The sequence below is a fragment of the Pelmatolapia mariae genome, linkage group LG6 (genome assembly GCF_036321145.2).
Source record: "Pelmatolapia mariae isolate MD_Pm_ZW linkage group LG6, Pm_UMD_F_2, whole genome shotgun sequence".
In the NCBI taxonomy this organism is placed as follows: domain Eukaryota; kingdom Metazoa; phylum Chordata; class Actinopteri; order Cichliformes; family Cichlidae; genus Pelmatolapia; species Pelmatolapia mariae.
The window spans coordinates 21961086-21974385 of record NC_086232.1 but is presented as its reverse complement, the minus strand read 5'-3'; the positions used below and the strand labels follow the sequence as shown (position 1 = coordinate 21974385).

At 40.1% G+C, this 13300-nt stretch overlaps 1 protein-coding gene across 1 annotated transcript; it reads right to left on the bottom strand.

Annotated features, from left to right (window-relative positions):
* Positions 1-229: 229 nt before the first annotated feature.
* On the bottom strand, positions 230-8916 carry LOC134629716 (uncharacterized protein C4orf54-like). The gene is made up of 2 exons (XM_063477238.1): positions 4606-8916; positions 230-280 (listed from the first exon to the last, which is right to left on the bottom strand). The coding sequence occupies exon 1, from the start codon at positions 8914-8916 to the stop codon at positions 4633-4635; it is 4284 nt and encodes a 1427-aa protein (XP_063333308.1). The 3' UTR covers positions 230-280; positions 4606-4632.
* Between the last annotated feature and the right edge of the window lie 4384 nt (positions 8917-13300).

The following is a 13300-nucleotide window of genomic DNA, read 5'->3' as shown; positions in this document are numbered from 1 at the left end:
GGGCACAAACAGCATTTCAACAGATCTAGACAGCAGTTGAATGGAAAGTATTATAAGCCTATTCACATCAGAACTTCAGCAGGACAGCGTGGCAAAAATGTTGAGTTGACCCTATGTAGCACTGCAGTGCGTATACAGTAATGTCTGCTGCAAGTTTAAACAACGCAGAACTGGGGGCAGATGATGGTGGTGGAGGTTGTCCTGGGAGTAGATCACGGGGTGGGTGACAGGTGAAAACTGAACTTACAGTGACTGAAGGCAGAATCCTCAGCAAAAACATCTAAAGGTAATAAAGAAGACAAAACATGGGTGTTAAAGTCAGATGGATGCAGTGAAAACAAGTTGAAAACATAAAGGAGAAAAGTTACTGTGTGGTGCAGTTTGTGAAAGAGCTACTTTCACGAGCCACTGAAACACATTCACTCTTCAGATTTCCTCAACCATAGCCAGCTGATCAGATTCAGCCAAATCACTGCTGAGGGCACGCTACTAGATTTGTTTACATAGAAGGACAGCAGTGCCCTCCACCTCCTTCTCCCCATTTAGGAATAGGCAGAGGGGGAGGGGGCTATAAAAAGTTGACCCCATCAGAGTCCCGCAGAATCGCCTCCAAGCTGGAGCTGCAACAGCATCTGATCTCTCCGAGCAGCTGTCCTCTCCCTGCATCAGCACAACAAATACTTTGCATTGCCTGACCTTTTCCTCCTGCATCACTATCCCAGCAATCCCCCCCCCCCCCCCCCCCCCCCACACACACACACACACACATGTCCCTCTGCCCCACCAACACCAGTTACACACGTACGCAGACACACATGCACACGCCCTCGTTTCCCTTCACACAACTACTCAACCCCGTGCTAGGCCTCTGCCTGACACGCACCCAGCTGACATGAATCCCTCATGCTCATGGGGATGTATTATTGCTCTGACACATTAGCTGAGAATGGACTGTGGTTAGTTGTAAATGTGTATATGTAAAAGAAAAGAAAGAATATGACACTAAAAAGATTTATTTTTATAATTTTGCATTTATATTTGGTTTGTTTTGCTGGTGGGGTTTTTTTATGCCCTTCTTAATTGTTCATTTGCAGAACTGCTGTTGATGTTTGTCAACTCAGATTATTGCCATGGTAACCTGTCAACCTGTGTTCATATAAACATCTGCTGATAAAACAAGCATAGCACAAACATAACACATTGTGGGCCACACACACCCCAATTTGATGCTGAGAGGACCAATCCAGTAAACAGAAATGTTTTATTAGTTAGCAGACAAAAGTGTCATTTTATTTATTTATTTATTTGTTTGATGTTTGTGTGGGCCTACTATAAAAGTAAACCAAACAAACAAAAAAGACACCCCGATAAAATGTTATAGTATATAGGCATTTCTGTGTTATCGATTGGAATTTTAATATATGTAATTTAATGGTTTATCTTTTAGGCTGCTTACCTTTGGTACTGTTGGACAATAAGAAGACTGTAAAATAAATGAAAATGAAAAAATGCAGTTAAAAATCCAAACTTTCTGGCCTTCTTCTGCTTTTACTTTTTCCAAAGCCATCCAGTGAGCCAGATTTGACCTTTTGACAAGCTGTTTATACGTTACTGCAAAACCTCTGTTGTAGAGCTCTTTAGGATTTTCTTAAAAAGTGTCAATCAACCAAATAAATAAATTTAAAAAAATGCTTCCTGGATTTACATCACTTTGATCTTACTTACTATTGTTAACTTTTTCTGATTATATTAAAATGCATGTATTCAATTTTAATTCATAGCTACAAAAGCATCATTAGTAATTAGTAAGTTCCAATGGCTAAAATTTAGATCAGTATTTAGGTCCATGGTTCAACTGTACAAAGTCATAGCTGGTGTTACAGGTCAAAAAGTATGCAGTTTAAAATGGCCTGAGAAGTAAGGTTGGAGTGTAAGTTAGACACAAAACAATGTGAAATATAACTCCTTATTATTCTATTACTGTAAAACTTTTGAAGTGAAAACTTTAAAACCAGTGCAAATAAAACTTAAACTATTTGTAAGGAAAATATGCTGCAGTACCATTTACCACCACAAAGATCTCTTTTTTTAAATTTGATTTCTGCAGTACTGTAAACTCAGGTTTTTGTTTATTATATAAAATTATTTAAAATAATTTCCTGATTTGCGTAAGCTTTACATTTAAACTACACAGTCAATTATTCTGTAAAATTAGTGATCAGATTATTTTAGCCCCCTGAAGTCCATGTATCTCTCTGAACCCACTGCTTGCCTTACTTGCTTAAAATAAATTAACATTATATTGGCTACATTGTGTCCACTTTCACTGCACAATAAACATATTGCACGTAGGAGTTAATTATTTTGCAATCTGTGAACTGATTATTTCTCAAGATATTTGTTGGATTTGTGAAATGTCACAAACAAGGAACGAACACACTAATAAACTGTAAAGTTAAACGAGTAATTAAAACATTTATAACAGATTAAGAATAACTTGATGTGAGGTGTCACTAACTGGAATAGTTTCCTGTGACACTTTCCAACCCTGAGAATAAACCATGTAAACAAAGTCGTCTCACACTATCAAAATAGCCCGACGATGTGTAATGCAGAGAAAAGCTCTGGGCCATGGCTGAAAATCCAATCTCACTGCAAGTCCAGCCGAGCTCAGTGGAGTCGGGTTACCTGTCATGAAGCTGCTGCGTGTCTATTAACATGTCACTGTTATAGCATCCAAGCTGGACTGCTGCTTTGACCACATTTATGGCACAAAATAATGAAAAAACACGAGTTGGTGAGGTCATCTGAATGTAACACACGAGCAGCCTCGGAATGTGAAACTCTATAAGTCTTGGTACGGACTTCAGGAGATTCCTTGAAAGTAACAGCATTAAATTCTGTTGAGATTTTATGTACTGAATTTGGCTACCACATTTGTAAAGAGGCACTTGCAAAATGTGCAGCGTTTTAGAAATGTATTATTCACATGCAATAAAAACAACAAAACACAAATATTTTAGCTATCTGTCAAAACCTTGCTTAAGACTAAAAATTACTGAATTCACTGAACAGAATTAATGTTTTTATATCCAGATTTGAGCACACTGGACTTCTCTGTCTTTTGGCGTCTGAATAAAAAAAAAATAAAAAAAATAGTAATGTGCTTTTTAATGTGTATTTTTTCAGCTTTTTTGTAAAACAGCATGTTTGAAAAATCATAATTAAACAACAATAATTAGATTTGAGCATTAAAGTTATCATTTTAAATAAAGACCTTAAATACGCTGGCAGATTAACCACTACAGTAACCTAAGAAAGATCTTGGTGATTACCCTAACCCTCTATTTAATGTAGCTGTTGCATAAACCTTATATTATTTGGTGGTGGTGTATTTAGGTTAAGCGCTGCAGATATAGCCAATTATAACCAGAACAAATTGGTTCACAATGATATCTTTATTAGTTTGAAATAAGTGCAGAGGCACCTTATCATATATTAAAACTGAAAAGTTTGTTTTAAATACGTGCTTATTTTGAATATGATGCCAGCAACATGCTTCTGAAATGTTGGTTCAGGGCATATCTCTCACTGTCTTCTATGGTATCTTCTTTTAACAGGTGCTTAAAATTTCTGCAGTTTTGAAAGCCAAACCTTTCCTCATTCTTGCTTGTTACAAAATTCCATCTCCTCTACGGTTTTTGGCCTCAATTAGTTTCTAAATATGTGCACAGCCTGGTTTACAATTATTAATGAAATAAACAAAGCCTTCCTTAAAAAAGACTATCCGGATGACAGCATATGTTGCTTGAAGATCTGTATGTATCAGTTAGCATTAATTGGGCCTTTATAGGTGCCAAAGCCAACTCCTCACCCAACCTCCGACACCACCAATACCATCAAGAATATCTATTGTTTAACTGTGTCCTGTCAACACTTTCAGTGATTAAAACCCACTTACTAATTAGGCAATTTAATTTGGAGGTAATTTTATTTTAGCCTTTGTACAACTTTTCCAGTCTTTTGCCCCTGCCCAAATCCAAGGTGGGGCTTTGTACATCAAAAAGCACTATAGATGAGCAATACATGTATATCAAAAAGTATTATAGATCATGATCAGGACAAATCTTAATGAGAATTTGCCTGAAAAGCTAGATTTATGTGCTGAGTGTACTGAGCAATTATTTTTCCATATGTCAGAAAAAAATATTGTTCTACAGAAATTTCAAATCCCATTGTTTTTGCTTTTTATCTCTCTTTAAAAAAATTAACTAAAATTTCAGATTGGGAAAATATTTTGCTTTTTGTTTGTGTGTGTGTGTGTGTTTTCTGTTTTTAAATGCTATTTGTTTAAATGCACTATTATTCCTTCCACCCTTTGTGTCTAATCAGAAATTGACTGCAAATATACATTATGACATCACACACAGGAGATTTTGAGCAGTCATATTGATATTAAGATTCTGAGCAAGACTTACAAAAAAAGAAATGTCTTTTATCTGCTTCCAACAGAATAGATTCAAAATTTAAGAGCGGTTGGAGTGAGGTGAAATCAGGTTAGAGTCATACAAGTTGCCAGTCTGAATGAGCAGGTGAAAAACTTACATCACTTATGACGAGACGTTCTCTTGGTCACCGATGCTCCACTACGAAGCTCATCGTTGTGCCATCGAAGGAGGGAGGGGCAATGATTCTTGGACCTTGCTGCGTTGTGATGCTGATAACTGGCTTTCGCTCTGAGCTACCGCCACTTCCCCTGGTGGTCAAAAGTCCCAAACTCACAGGTAACTGCAGCTGCGCCTGGGAAGTTTCTCCTGTTGCACTGTAATATGTACTCTCTGTGCCTGCTGTCTTACTTTCTGGCTGAGGACTAATATTCTTTTTGATATTTTCTCCACCTGCATCTTCAGAATGACATGGGGACTGTGGCAATACCGTCTGGGCTGCTAAAGTGGGTGAGGAGATGAAGCCTGGGTAGATCATGTAGGTGGGGGCATATCCTCCTGGGTTAAGTGCCAGGGGAGACACAGAAAGAGGCACCGGGGTTACAGGTGCCGCAGGTGAATGAGGCATGGGTACATCCACATACTGACCTGTTTCAGGGTCAAACAGTCTCTTAGAGGTCGCTTTAATGGGAGTGTCCACCAAGTAATAATGTCCAGTTGTGGGGTCCACAAGCATCTTGCGCTGGGTTTGTTGCGCTGGCTCTCCAGTAGAAGGTGTAGGCGACACATTTGGGAGGTAGGGAGAGAAACAGAGCACCTGCTGCTGTTTCTGAGGCCCTGTTGCTGCTGTTGGGTGATGGTAGATGCTCGTGCCTGGGTACTCCATGATTAACGGAGAAGTTTTCTGCTCAGGTGCCTTGAGGTCAGCTGCATTGACTTTACTGTTATTTGAATTGCCCTCCTTTGAATCATGTTCTGGGTTTGAAAGTTTGATTTCATTTGTGTAGGCCATCCCTGGTATGGTTAAATAGTTCTCAGAGTCCGAGCAGCCCTGTGTAACAGAAGGATTAGTGGGGCTGATTTTGACCTTTCCATTCTCCACCTGGCAATGTCTTGGCTTCTCTATTTTCACAGACAGTGGAGCCGCTGGAGTTTTGGAGCTCACAGTTGGTGGCACTTGAACTGCAGAGCTGCTGTCTGAGTTAACACTGACGCAAGCCTTGCTGCCAAAATGGAGGACGCTTTTGTTAGTAAATGTTTTGCTTTGTTGTGTTTTAAAAGCATCACTGTCATATGGAACATGGATGACGTTGAGGGCTCTTTTGTCTTCATGCGGCCTCCCCATTTCTGACTGAGGAGTCCTGTCGGTGCTTGCCGCCTCGGGCACCTCTGCTCCCTGCTCCTCCCTGGCAATAAGCGACAGCACATGGCTGCCTGTGATGGGGCGTGGAGCCTGACTCTTGCGCTTCCACTCATTTTTGTCAAAAAAATAAAGCTGCTCCATCGTTTTGACAGCAGCTTTTATTTTCTCCACTGCATCCTGTTTTGGAGCTGCCGCCTCATTTCTCCTTTCCACTGTTTCACCTGCAAACTTCTCCTGCCTCTGTTTCACCAGTTGAGTTGTTTGAATGTCTGATTGGTCAGGGCACCCCTGCTTGGTTATGACTGGTGGTGCCCTGTTAGCCACAGAAGCAGAAGGTACACTTTCACTCTGGGGATTTTCAGATGTCGCTGCTTGTTTCTGTGCTGCAGTTTTCTCTGACTTGACATTTGTTTTAACAGAGTTGCATTTGATTACAATAGGAGACGGTAATAAATGTTTAACAGGCTCTGTTTTTGCCTTTTCCTCGGGTTTATCAGCTGCTGTGGAACATTTACTGCCACTATTATTCAAGGAAACAAAGCGATATGAGCTTTTTACCAACTTGCGTACATCCCTTACGTGATATATTGGTGTTTGAAGCTTGCATTTGGTGTCTCTTATGTCTCTAACAGTGAAATTTGGAACCCTGTCGGCTGCTGACAAAATGGGGACTCTGGTATCATCTGCTGTCCTGAACGTGTTGACATTGTAACTTATTTTAGGGGTTAGGAGATTGGCAATATTCAGCGTGCAGCCTTTATTTTCTTTCACGCTTCTCAGACATATTTTTATCTCGGGTTTCTTCCCTCCCTTCCCATTTTCTTCTTTGTTTCCGTTATTACTCGCTTTCAGCTCCTTTTCACTTTTCTGTGAAGCAGCAGGTGTGACAGAGTCAGGTGTGTGTCTTAGTAAATCTGAAAAGTTCCTCTCCTTTGAGTGTAGCTGGCAACTTGGAACAAAAAGAAGTTTTGACAGCATGCTGCTGGTGTCTAATCCTTCCTTTGCTGCAGTCTGTGTGCCGCTTACAGATGGAGGTTCGACCTGTTTTACAGGTTCTGGATCATCTTCTTTTAATGAATTAGATGAAGTGCTTTGACTGTGGATGGTTGAATCCTTTTGGAGTTCATCCTGTCCCTTGTCTGAATCATCTGGTGCTTTGCTGCCTTTTGTTTCCTCTCCATCACCACAGGAACTCTGTCTGCCAACCTCCGGACGCTGATCATCAGCAGAATTCACAGTGAATCCTGAGCCCGATTCTGATGTTTGCCTTTGTAGGCCTCGTCCCGGACTCCTTTCTCTCATCACCTCTGGATCTTTTATCTGAAAACAGGGGGATGTGTCACAGATTTCACCCCTCTCCATTTTGCGCTCCTGCTCAAATTGCATCTTTTTGGAAATCACATTTTTCAAAAGACTTGATGCAAAAATTGCCCTTTTGTGAGTATCTCCTAGGTTATCTGTGTGATGATACTGCATCTCATACCCAGACCTGGCCAGCACAGCCCCGGTAGCCCCATTGGGTCGTGCCTTTTTGGGGCATTTTGAATCGGCTGTTTCATGTGATTCAACATTACAGCGGAAATTCAACGTGACACCGCGCTGCACTGGCTGAACGTGATCTTTCACTTGGATCTTTTTGCTGGAAGATGATGCTTGCTGTGAAGTTATTCTTTTATTTAGCGCGCATGTTTTGTTTTGCGGGGTTTTCGTGCCGGTAACAGACTTACCATGCTTCTTACTTTCCACGTTCTTATTCATTTCCAGCGTTGCCCTGGAAGTCTTGTGCGCAATTACGCTGCGCTCTCTGCCTCGCGTTATGTTTCCGTAATTCCAGTCTACATAAGCCGACCACTTATTGAGGCCGTATTCCGAGACAGAAGATTCACTAGAGGTGCTAAGATTAATAGCATCGAAGTATGGACATGCCAGGCTCCGGAAAGACTTGGCGGTTAAATTACGCACCTCTTTATCAGCGTCATCCAGCTCACTGATCGAGCTGGACGCTCCGCTGGAATACTCATTAATATCTTTCCGTCTCAGTTTGGTTGCAAGGTGCTGACGGCCCGGAGCAGGAATGAAATATGGGGCTCTGTCGCACAGGGGCCCCGCGCTGGCGCCAGGGCTCACAAAAGAGAAATTGCTCTTGTCTCCACAGTGTTTCTTGTACCCAGAGAAGTTGTTGTCAAATACATTAACTGGGTCGTTAACTGCTCTAGAGGAGGTTTTTATCGACAGGTGGATTTTTCCCTCACTAAGGTCTTCACTTGGATTTTTACACACGCTTTCGTCCGAGCTGGCGCATTTGTCCGAATCACAAAGATCGCTCTCCTCCTGCTCAGTGCTGACAACTGTTCCACCGAGATTTGACTGCACTTTCGCCTGGCCCCTGCCCTCTAGTATCAGAGTGCCCTCCTGAGTATCATCGCTTTCAAAAGAGGCGTAATCCACAAAGGAATAGACCAGGTTGTCGTCTTCAAACTCCCAACAGGTCCCGCGGCCTAAGTCGTAATCTACGTCGTGGTCGAGCTCGGTCAGCTGGATTTCGTGCGTGGTGATATAGTGGGACTCGTCCTCCACGGTGTCGGAGCCGCAGTGGTCGGACAGCAAGGCGCTGGCGCCGTCATCGGACTCTGTCTTGCTGTTCAGATACATGTCCGTGTACCGGAGCTCATCACTTTCACTGCACGCATTGTCGCTGCAGTCACTCGGGTCGAGCTCGGCCTGGCGCTGATTCTCATTCTCGGAGTCCTGATCAGTGTTGGGAAGTTTGGTCAGAGTTTCCGACCGGGGCTCATCCGATCCGAGCCCTGGGACGTTGTCCTGCTTGTCCTTGCTCGAAATGATTTTACTCTTTCGTTCCTGCTCCTCCTGTTTTGAACTGTCGCATTTGATAACAGACAGCTGGTTCCCTACACCTGTGAAAGTCACTTTAACCGTTTTGGGACAGTCAGGATTTACGTCCAGATCCACATAATTGGACTCGTCGCTGTTCGTCTCGGTGGCGTGGTCCTTACCGCCGGTCTTGTCCTTATCCTTGTCATCTGTGAGCAGCTTCCTGTGAAGTCCGGTGTCATCTTGGTAAGTGAGAGTTTTCTCCGCTGCTTCCATTTAGTCCGGTCTTACCGTCAGGTGGTCCTCGTTTACGATGTTATCCTGACACAGGACGGAAAACTCTGCAGGCTGGAGGGACGGAGGGGGACAGAGAGCCAAGAGAGAGAGAGAGAGAGAGAGCGAGAGAGAGGGGGAGTAGGAAAGAGAGAGAGAGAGAGGAAAGTCCCACGATGGTTTCTCTAATGGTTTCTCTCAGGCTCAAGCAGCTACTTTATTTTTGTAGCAACAGATCGGTCTTCTGAAATCAACATCCAAAAAGTTCATTTTCAGCACCTTTTCTCCAAGAACAGCTCCTCCAGAGTCCATTAAGTTATTAGTTTCACTTACATAAACAATACAAGCATTGCTCAATATTCTTTACAATTTACTAAATTAAAAAAAATATAGGTGTATTTTTAAATTTAATAATAATAATAATAATAATAATAATAATAATAATAATAATAATAATAATAATAATAATAATAATAGTAGTAGTAGTATATTTCTATTTTATTGTAATTATTTACTTATCTGTCCTGAAACCATAAAATATTTTTAAAGTGGAAGATTTGGAAAGTAGTATTTTTTTTAATGGGAAAGTGGCACATTTTAAACAAATCATTTTCAACATTAGTATTATTTTCTTTCCAACAACAGTTACACTTTGTTTTCTAATTGTGCATAAATATAAGACCATGAAATATAGCAAGATATTCAAAGTATGGTGAAACATAAAGAATTGAAGCAAGAAGGCTGCCCCATCAAAAGCTAAAAGAAGATATAAAAACTAAGAAAACGTTTGTCAAACCATAAAAAAAACCATCCATGTTCGTGCATGAAAATGTAAGTGCGTTGAAATAAAAAGCAAATAATCTAGAGAAAGGAAAACAAAAGTTGCTGTAGCATGAATACCAGATGTAACGTATTGGCACTTTTAACATTTGTGGACACGTGAATGTGCTCAGTGCTTAACCCACTCACCGAAACAGCTGTGAACATGATGGAGAGAAACACTCACCATCAGCTGGTGGAGAACGAAATTTTTTATACACGTGTTGAGCTCATTCCACATCACACCCCGAGCCATTTGGGGCTTGGCAAAAAGTTTGGGTAAACTGCATGAAGGAATATTTTCATGATGATTATTTGCTAGCAGAGACAATACAGAATCCTCATGTCTTGCATAATAATAATAATAATAATAATAATAATAATAATAATAATAATAATAATAATAATAATATAGTTATGAGAAGTCTGTCTAAGTGTTGAAGACACAAGTGTTGTTTCTGGACTCGGCCCCAGTTTGGTGGTATGCAGCTAGGAGGGGGTGGGCCGACAGTTGCTGCATATGGAGGGCACACTGACAGCAATATCAAGGACAGAGGCCACCGGCATAAAGCTTTTGTCACCCTCAAATCCCACTTCTGCTCTCAGTGCCACTAATGTGGTGTAGGGCAGCGGTGAAAACAACTTTAGCATATTTATTTAAGGGGTGTACTAAAGTGCATTTTGGGATTCCATGGACTATGCTTTACACTGGCTTCCGTTTGGGAACACCTGGAGTAAAATATAATTGTATATAAAGTAGTATAGCTTCACCTCAACTGGTGATATTAGTAAAATAACATCAGGGGTCTAGAGTTCAAGTAGCCTATAGGTAAACTGAGATCTTCTCCCATTGCTATTGTTGACGCATTCGCCTGATAGATGAATGGATTAAGGGTCACAATTCATTAGCGCAAAAGAACGAGAAATAAAAAATGAAAATAACCCATAATTTCACTACTGATTACTAAACACGTGTAATGAATGTCATCCAGTGAGACATATCACATATGATTGCCCCAACCCCCACCGCTTCCTCGCCCCCCTTCATATAACTCAAATGTGAGCTATTAAGCATTTCACAACACACGCAGGTTGAAGTGAACTCCACAAAGCTGATAAATTTAGGTAGCTATTTAAAATGGGGACACCGCTCATGCAAGCAAGTTGAGATCAGTTTCTTACACTGGCCACATTAAAACAGCAGGTGCTAAATCATGAGCACCATTAATCAAAGTCTTGAACGGTCCATGCGAAGACTTTTTTTCGAGCCTAATTTTCACCCTCGCACCTCAAATGTTGATGCAGAACAGAGGGGAATGATACCCAATACGTGCACCGCACTGACAAGAACCATTTCACAGGGAAAGGTAAGCCGAACAAACCCTCACTCTACATTAATATAGTAGCATTTTATACTGTACAGATAATACAACACTGTGCTGTGTAGAATATAATATTTGCACTATAATACTGTCAGTGGTTTGACTGTTATTGTTTTAGCAATGTAAACTGTTTGTTGATTTACATCAATATCCAGTATTTAATCATCCAAATGCTTTTTTCACATCCTTATCTAGATGCTCTACTTTCTTTTCATTTTTTTAAGTTACTGTCATAGTAAGATTTTTTCTTTTTGTAATTTCTTACCTTAATTAATGGCTTGAGCTAAACATTTCCATTTTTATGACTGTTTGTGTTCACCAGTGTGGAACTGGAGATAACTAAAGCAATGGCTTTGTCAGGTTTCTAAAATATTTTAACCCTACTTTGTGTTTCTTGTGTCATAAATGAGTTTGTGGGACCTGATTTTTCAGTGAGTTATGGTTAAAGTCAAGCAACAGAGTGAGGTCCAAGATAGCCCTAAGTGGAAATGGGGCAGAAATTATACTATATTACACTGTAAGAGTACACAGTAGCTTGCTGTTAATATGGCATCTGCATTTTTTGCAGTTTAGCAGTATTTGCAAAGAACAATGCATCACTTTACCAGTGCATTATTGTCATTTCTAGAGGTTGTTCCACTCTGATTATAATACAATAAAGGACATGAATTAAAATGCAATCTAACAAATCCCCACGCAACTGCACCACACGTATTTATGCTCCATAGGAAAACAGTTTAATCTAAAATAAACAACTTGAAAATGGTAGACAAAATACATAAATAAAGTGATGAGGTGAGATATGCAGCTCTTTTTTTTTTATAAAACATTACAACATGCTGTTCTTATTTGTACAAGAAAATACACAAATGTGGATGAGTTTTTAAATTCTACTTTAAATATCTAATTACACACAAAATAAAGACGTTTCTAATAAACATCATTTTTTTAATATGTTTAGGAGCACTGAAAGCATTTAAGCTTTACTGGTAGATTAACCGTACAGCTCCCTGATGTGACAGTAGGTCGGCGACTGCCAGATGTAAAAGAGAACTACAGATCTTTTACTAAAATAAATGTGGCACAACCACAACATCACTCTCATACAAAATCCATTTTAAACATGAGAATTTGTGTGATGTATATTGCTCGTATTTAACACAAACTGGTACACAGCATGCTGTCGTGACATGTTTATGTTTTAGGTACCGTGCGGCAGTACTGGTGACCTTCTGACACTCACTGCTGAGCCCTCTGCAGCTTCTAAGTGGGAACAGGAGAAGTCAGAGAGCCTGAACACCTGCTGTGAAGCAGTCACCAGCCAGACACCACACTTCTCTAGGTTAAGTTCCCTATCCTTCAAAGGTTTCATGGTTCAAAGGTTAAAAGGTCACCTTTGGATTTGCAAGTGTTGTATGGAAGTTAGTTTAGGGGATGTTATGGATTAGAGAGTTAGCCTAAATCAGTGATATTGACAATTTACTTAAAGAGGAAAAGTGATCACTCTGACAGTGTCATTGCCGGTGAATAGGTTGGATGAGTGTGTTTACCAGTATCTAAATAACTAAATATAACTCCCAGATCTCAGGTGAATGATAGACTTCCCTTCACACATAGATTATAGCAATCAAGGTAAAGGTCATACTGGGTTTATTATCAAAATATGGCCTGCCTTAATTTAGCAGTTAAGAAAAAACTTGTAAGGGTTACCTTCCTCATTATGGTGACATCACTTACATGCAGCCTCTCTCTTCTACACTTCATTCAAGACTCTGAGTATCACAGTTCTTTATGTAACTCATTGTTCAGTACAAGTCACTAAGTAACTTCTTAATTGGTTTGCTGGCCCTCTTGAAGTCTAAGGAAACAACAGCAGTGTCACTTTTATTTACAAAGTCTTACTGGGTAAATTACATTTGCTTCATTTCTCCCATCTTTGTTTTCTTTGAGTTTATATTTTATGTGAATTTGTAATGGTGTACTTTCTTGGCCAGGTCTCCCACAAAAGAGATTTGACTCTCAAAGGAGTAAAAGAAAAGAAAAGAAAAGAAAAGAAAAGAAAAGAAAAGAAAAGAAAAGAAAAGAAAAAATATCACAATTGGGAAAGTGACATATTTATGTAAAAATGAAAAAAAAAGTTGATCACAAAAGATATTTTAAAAAACAAACTTTGCAACATGTATCAC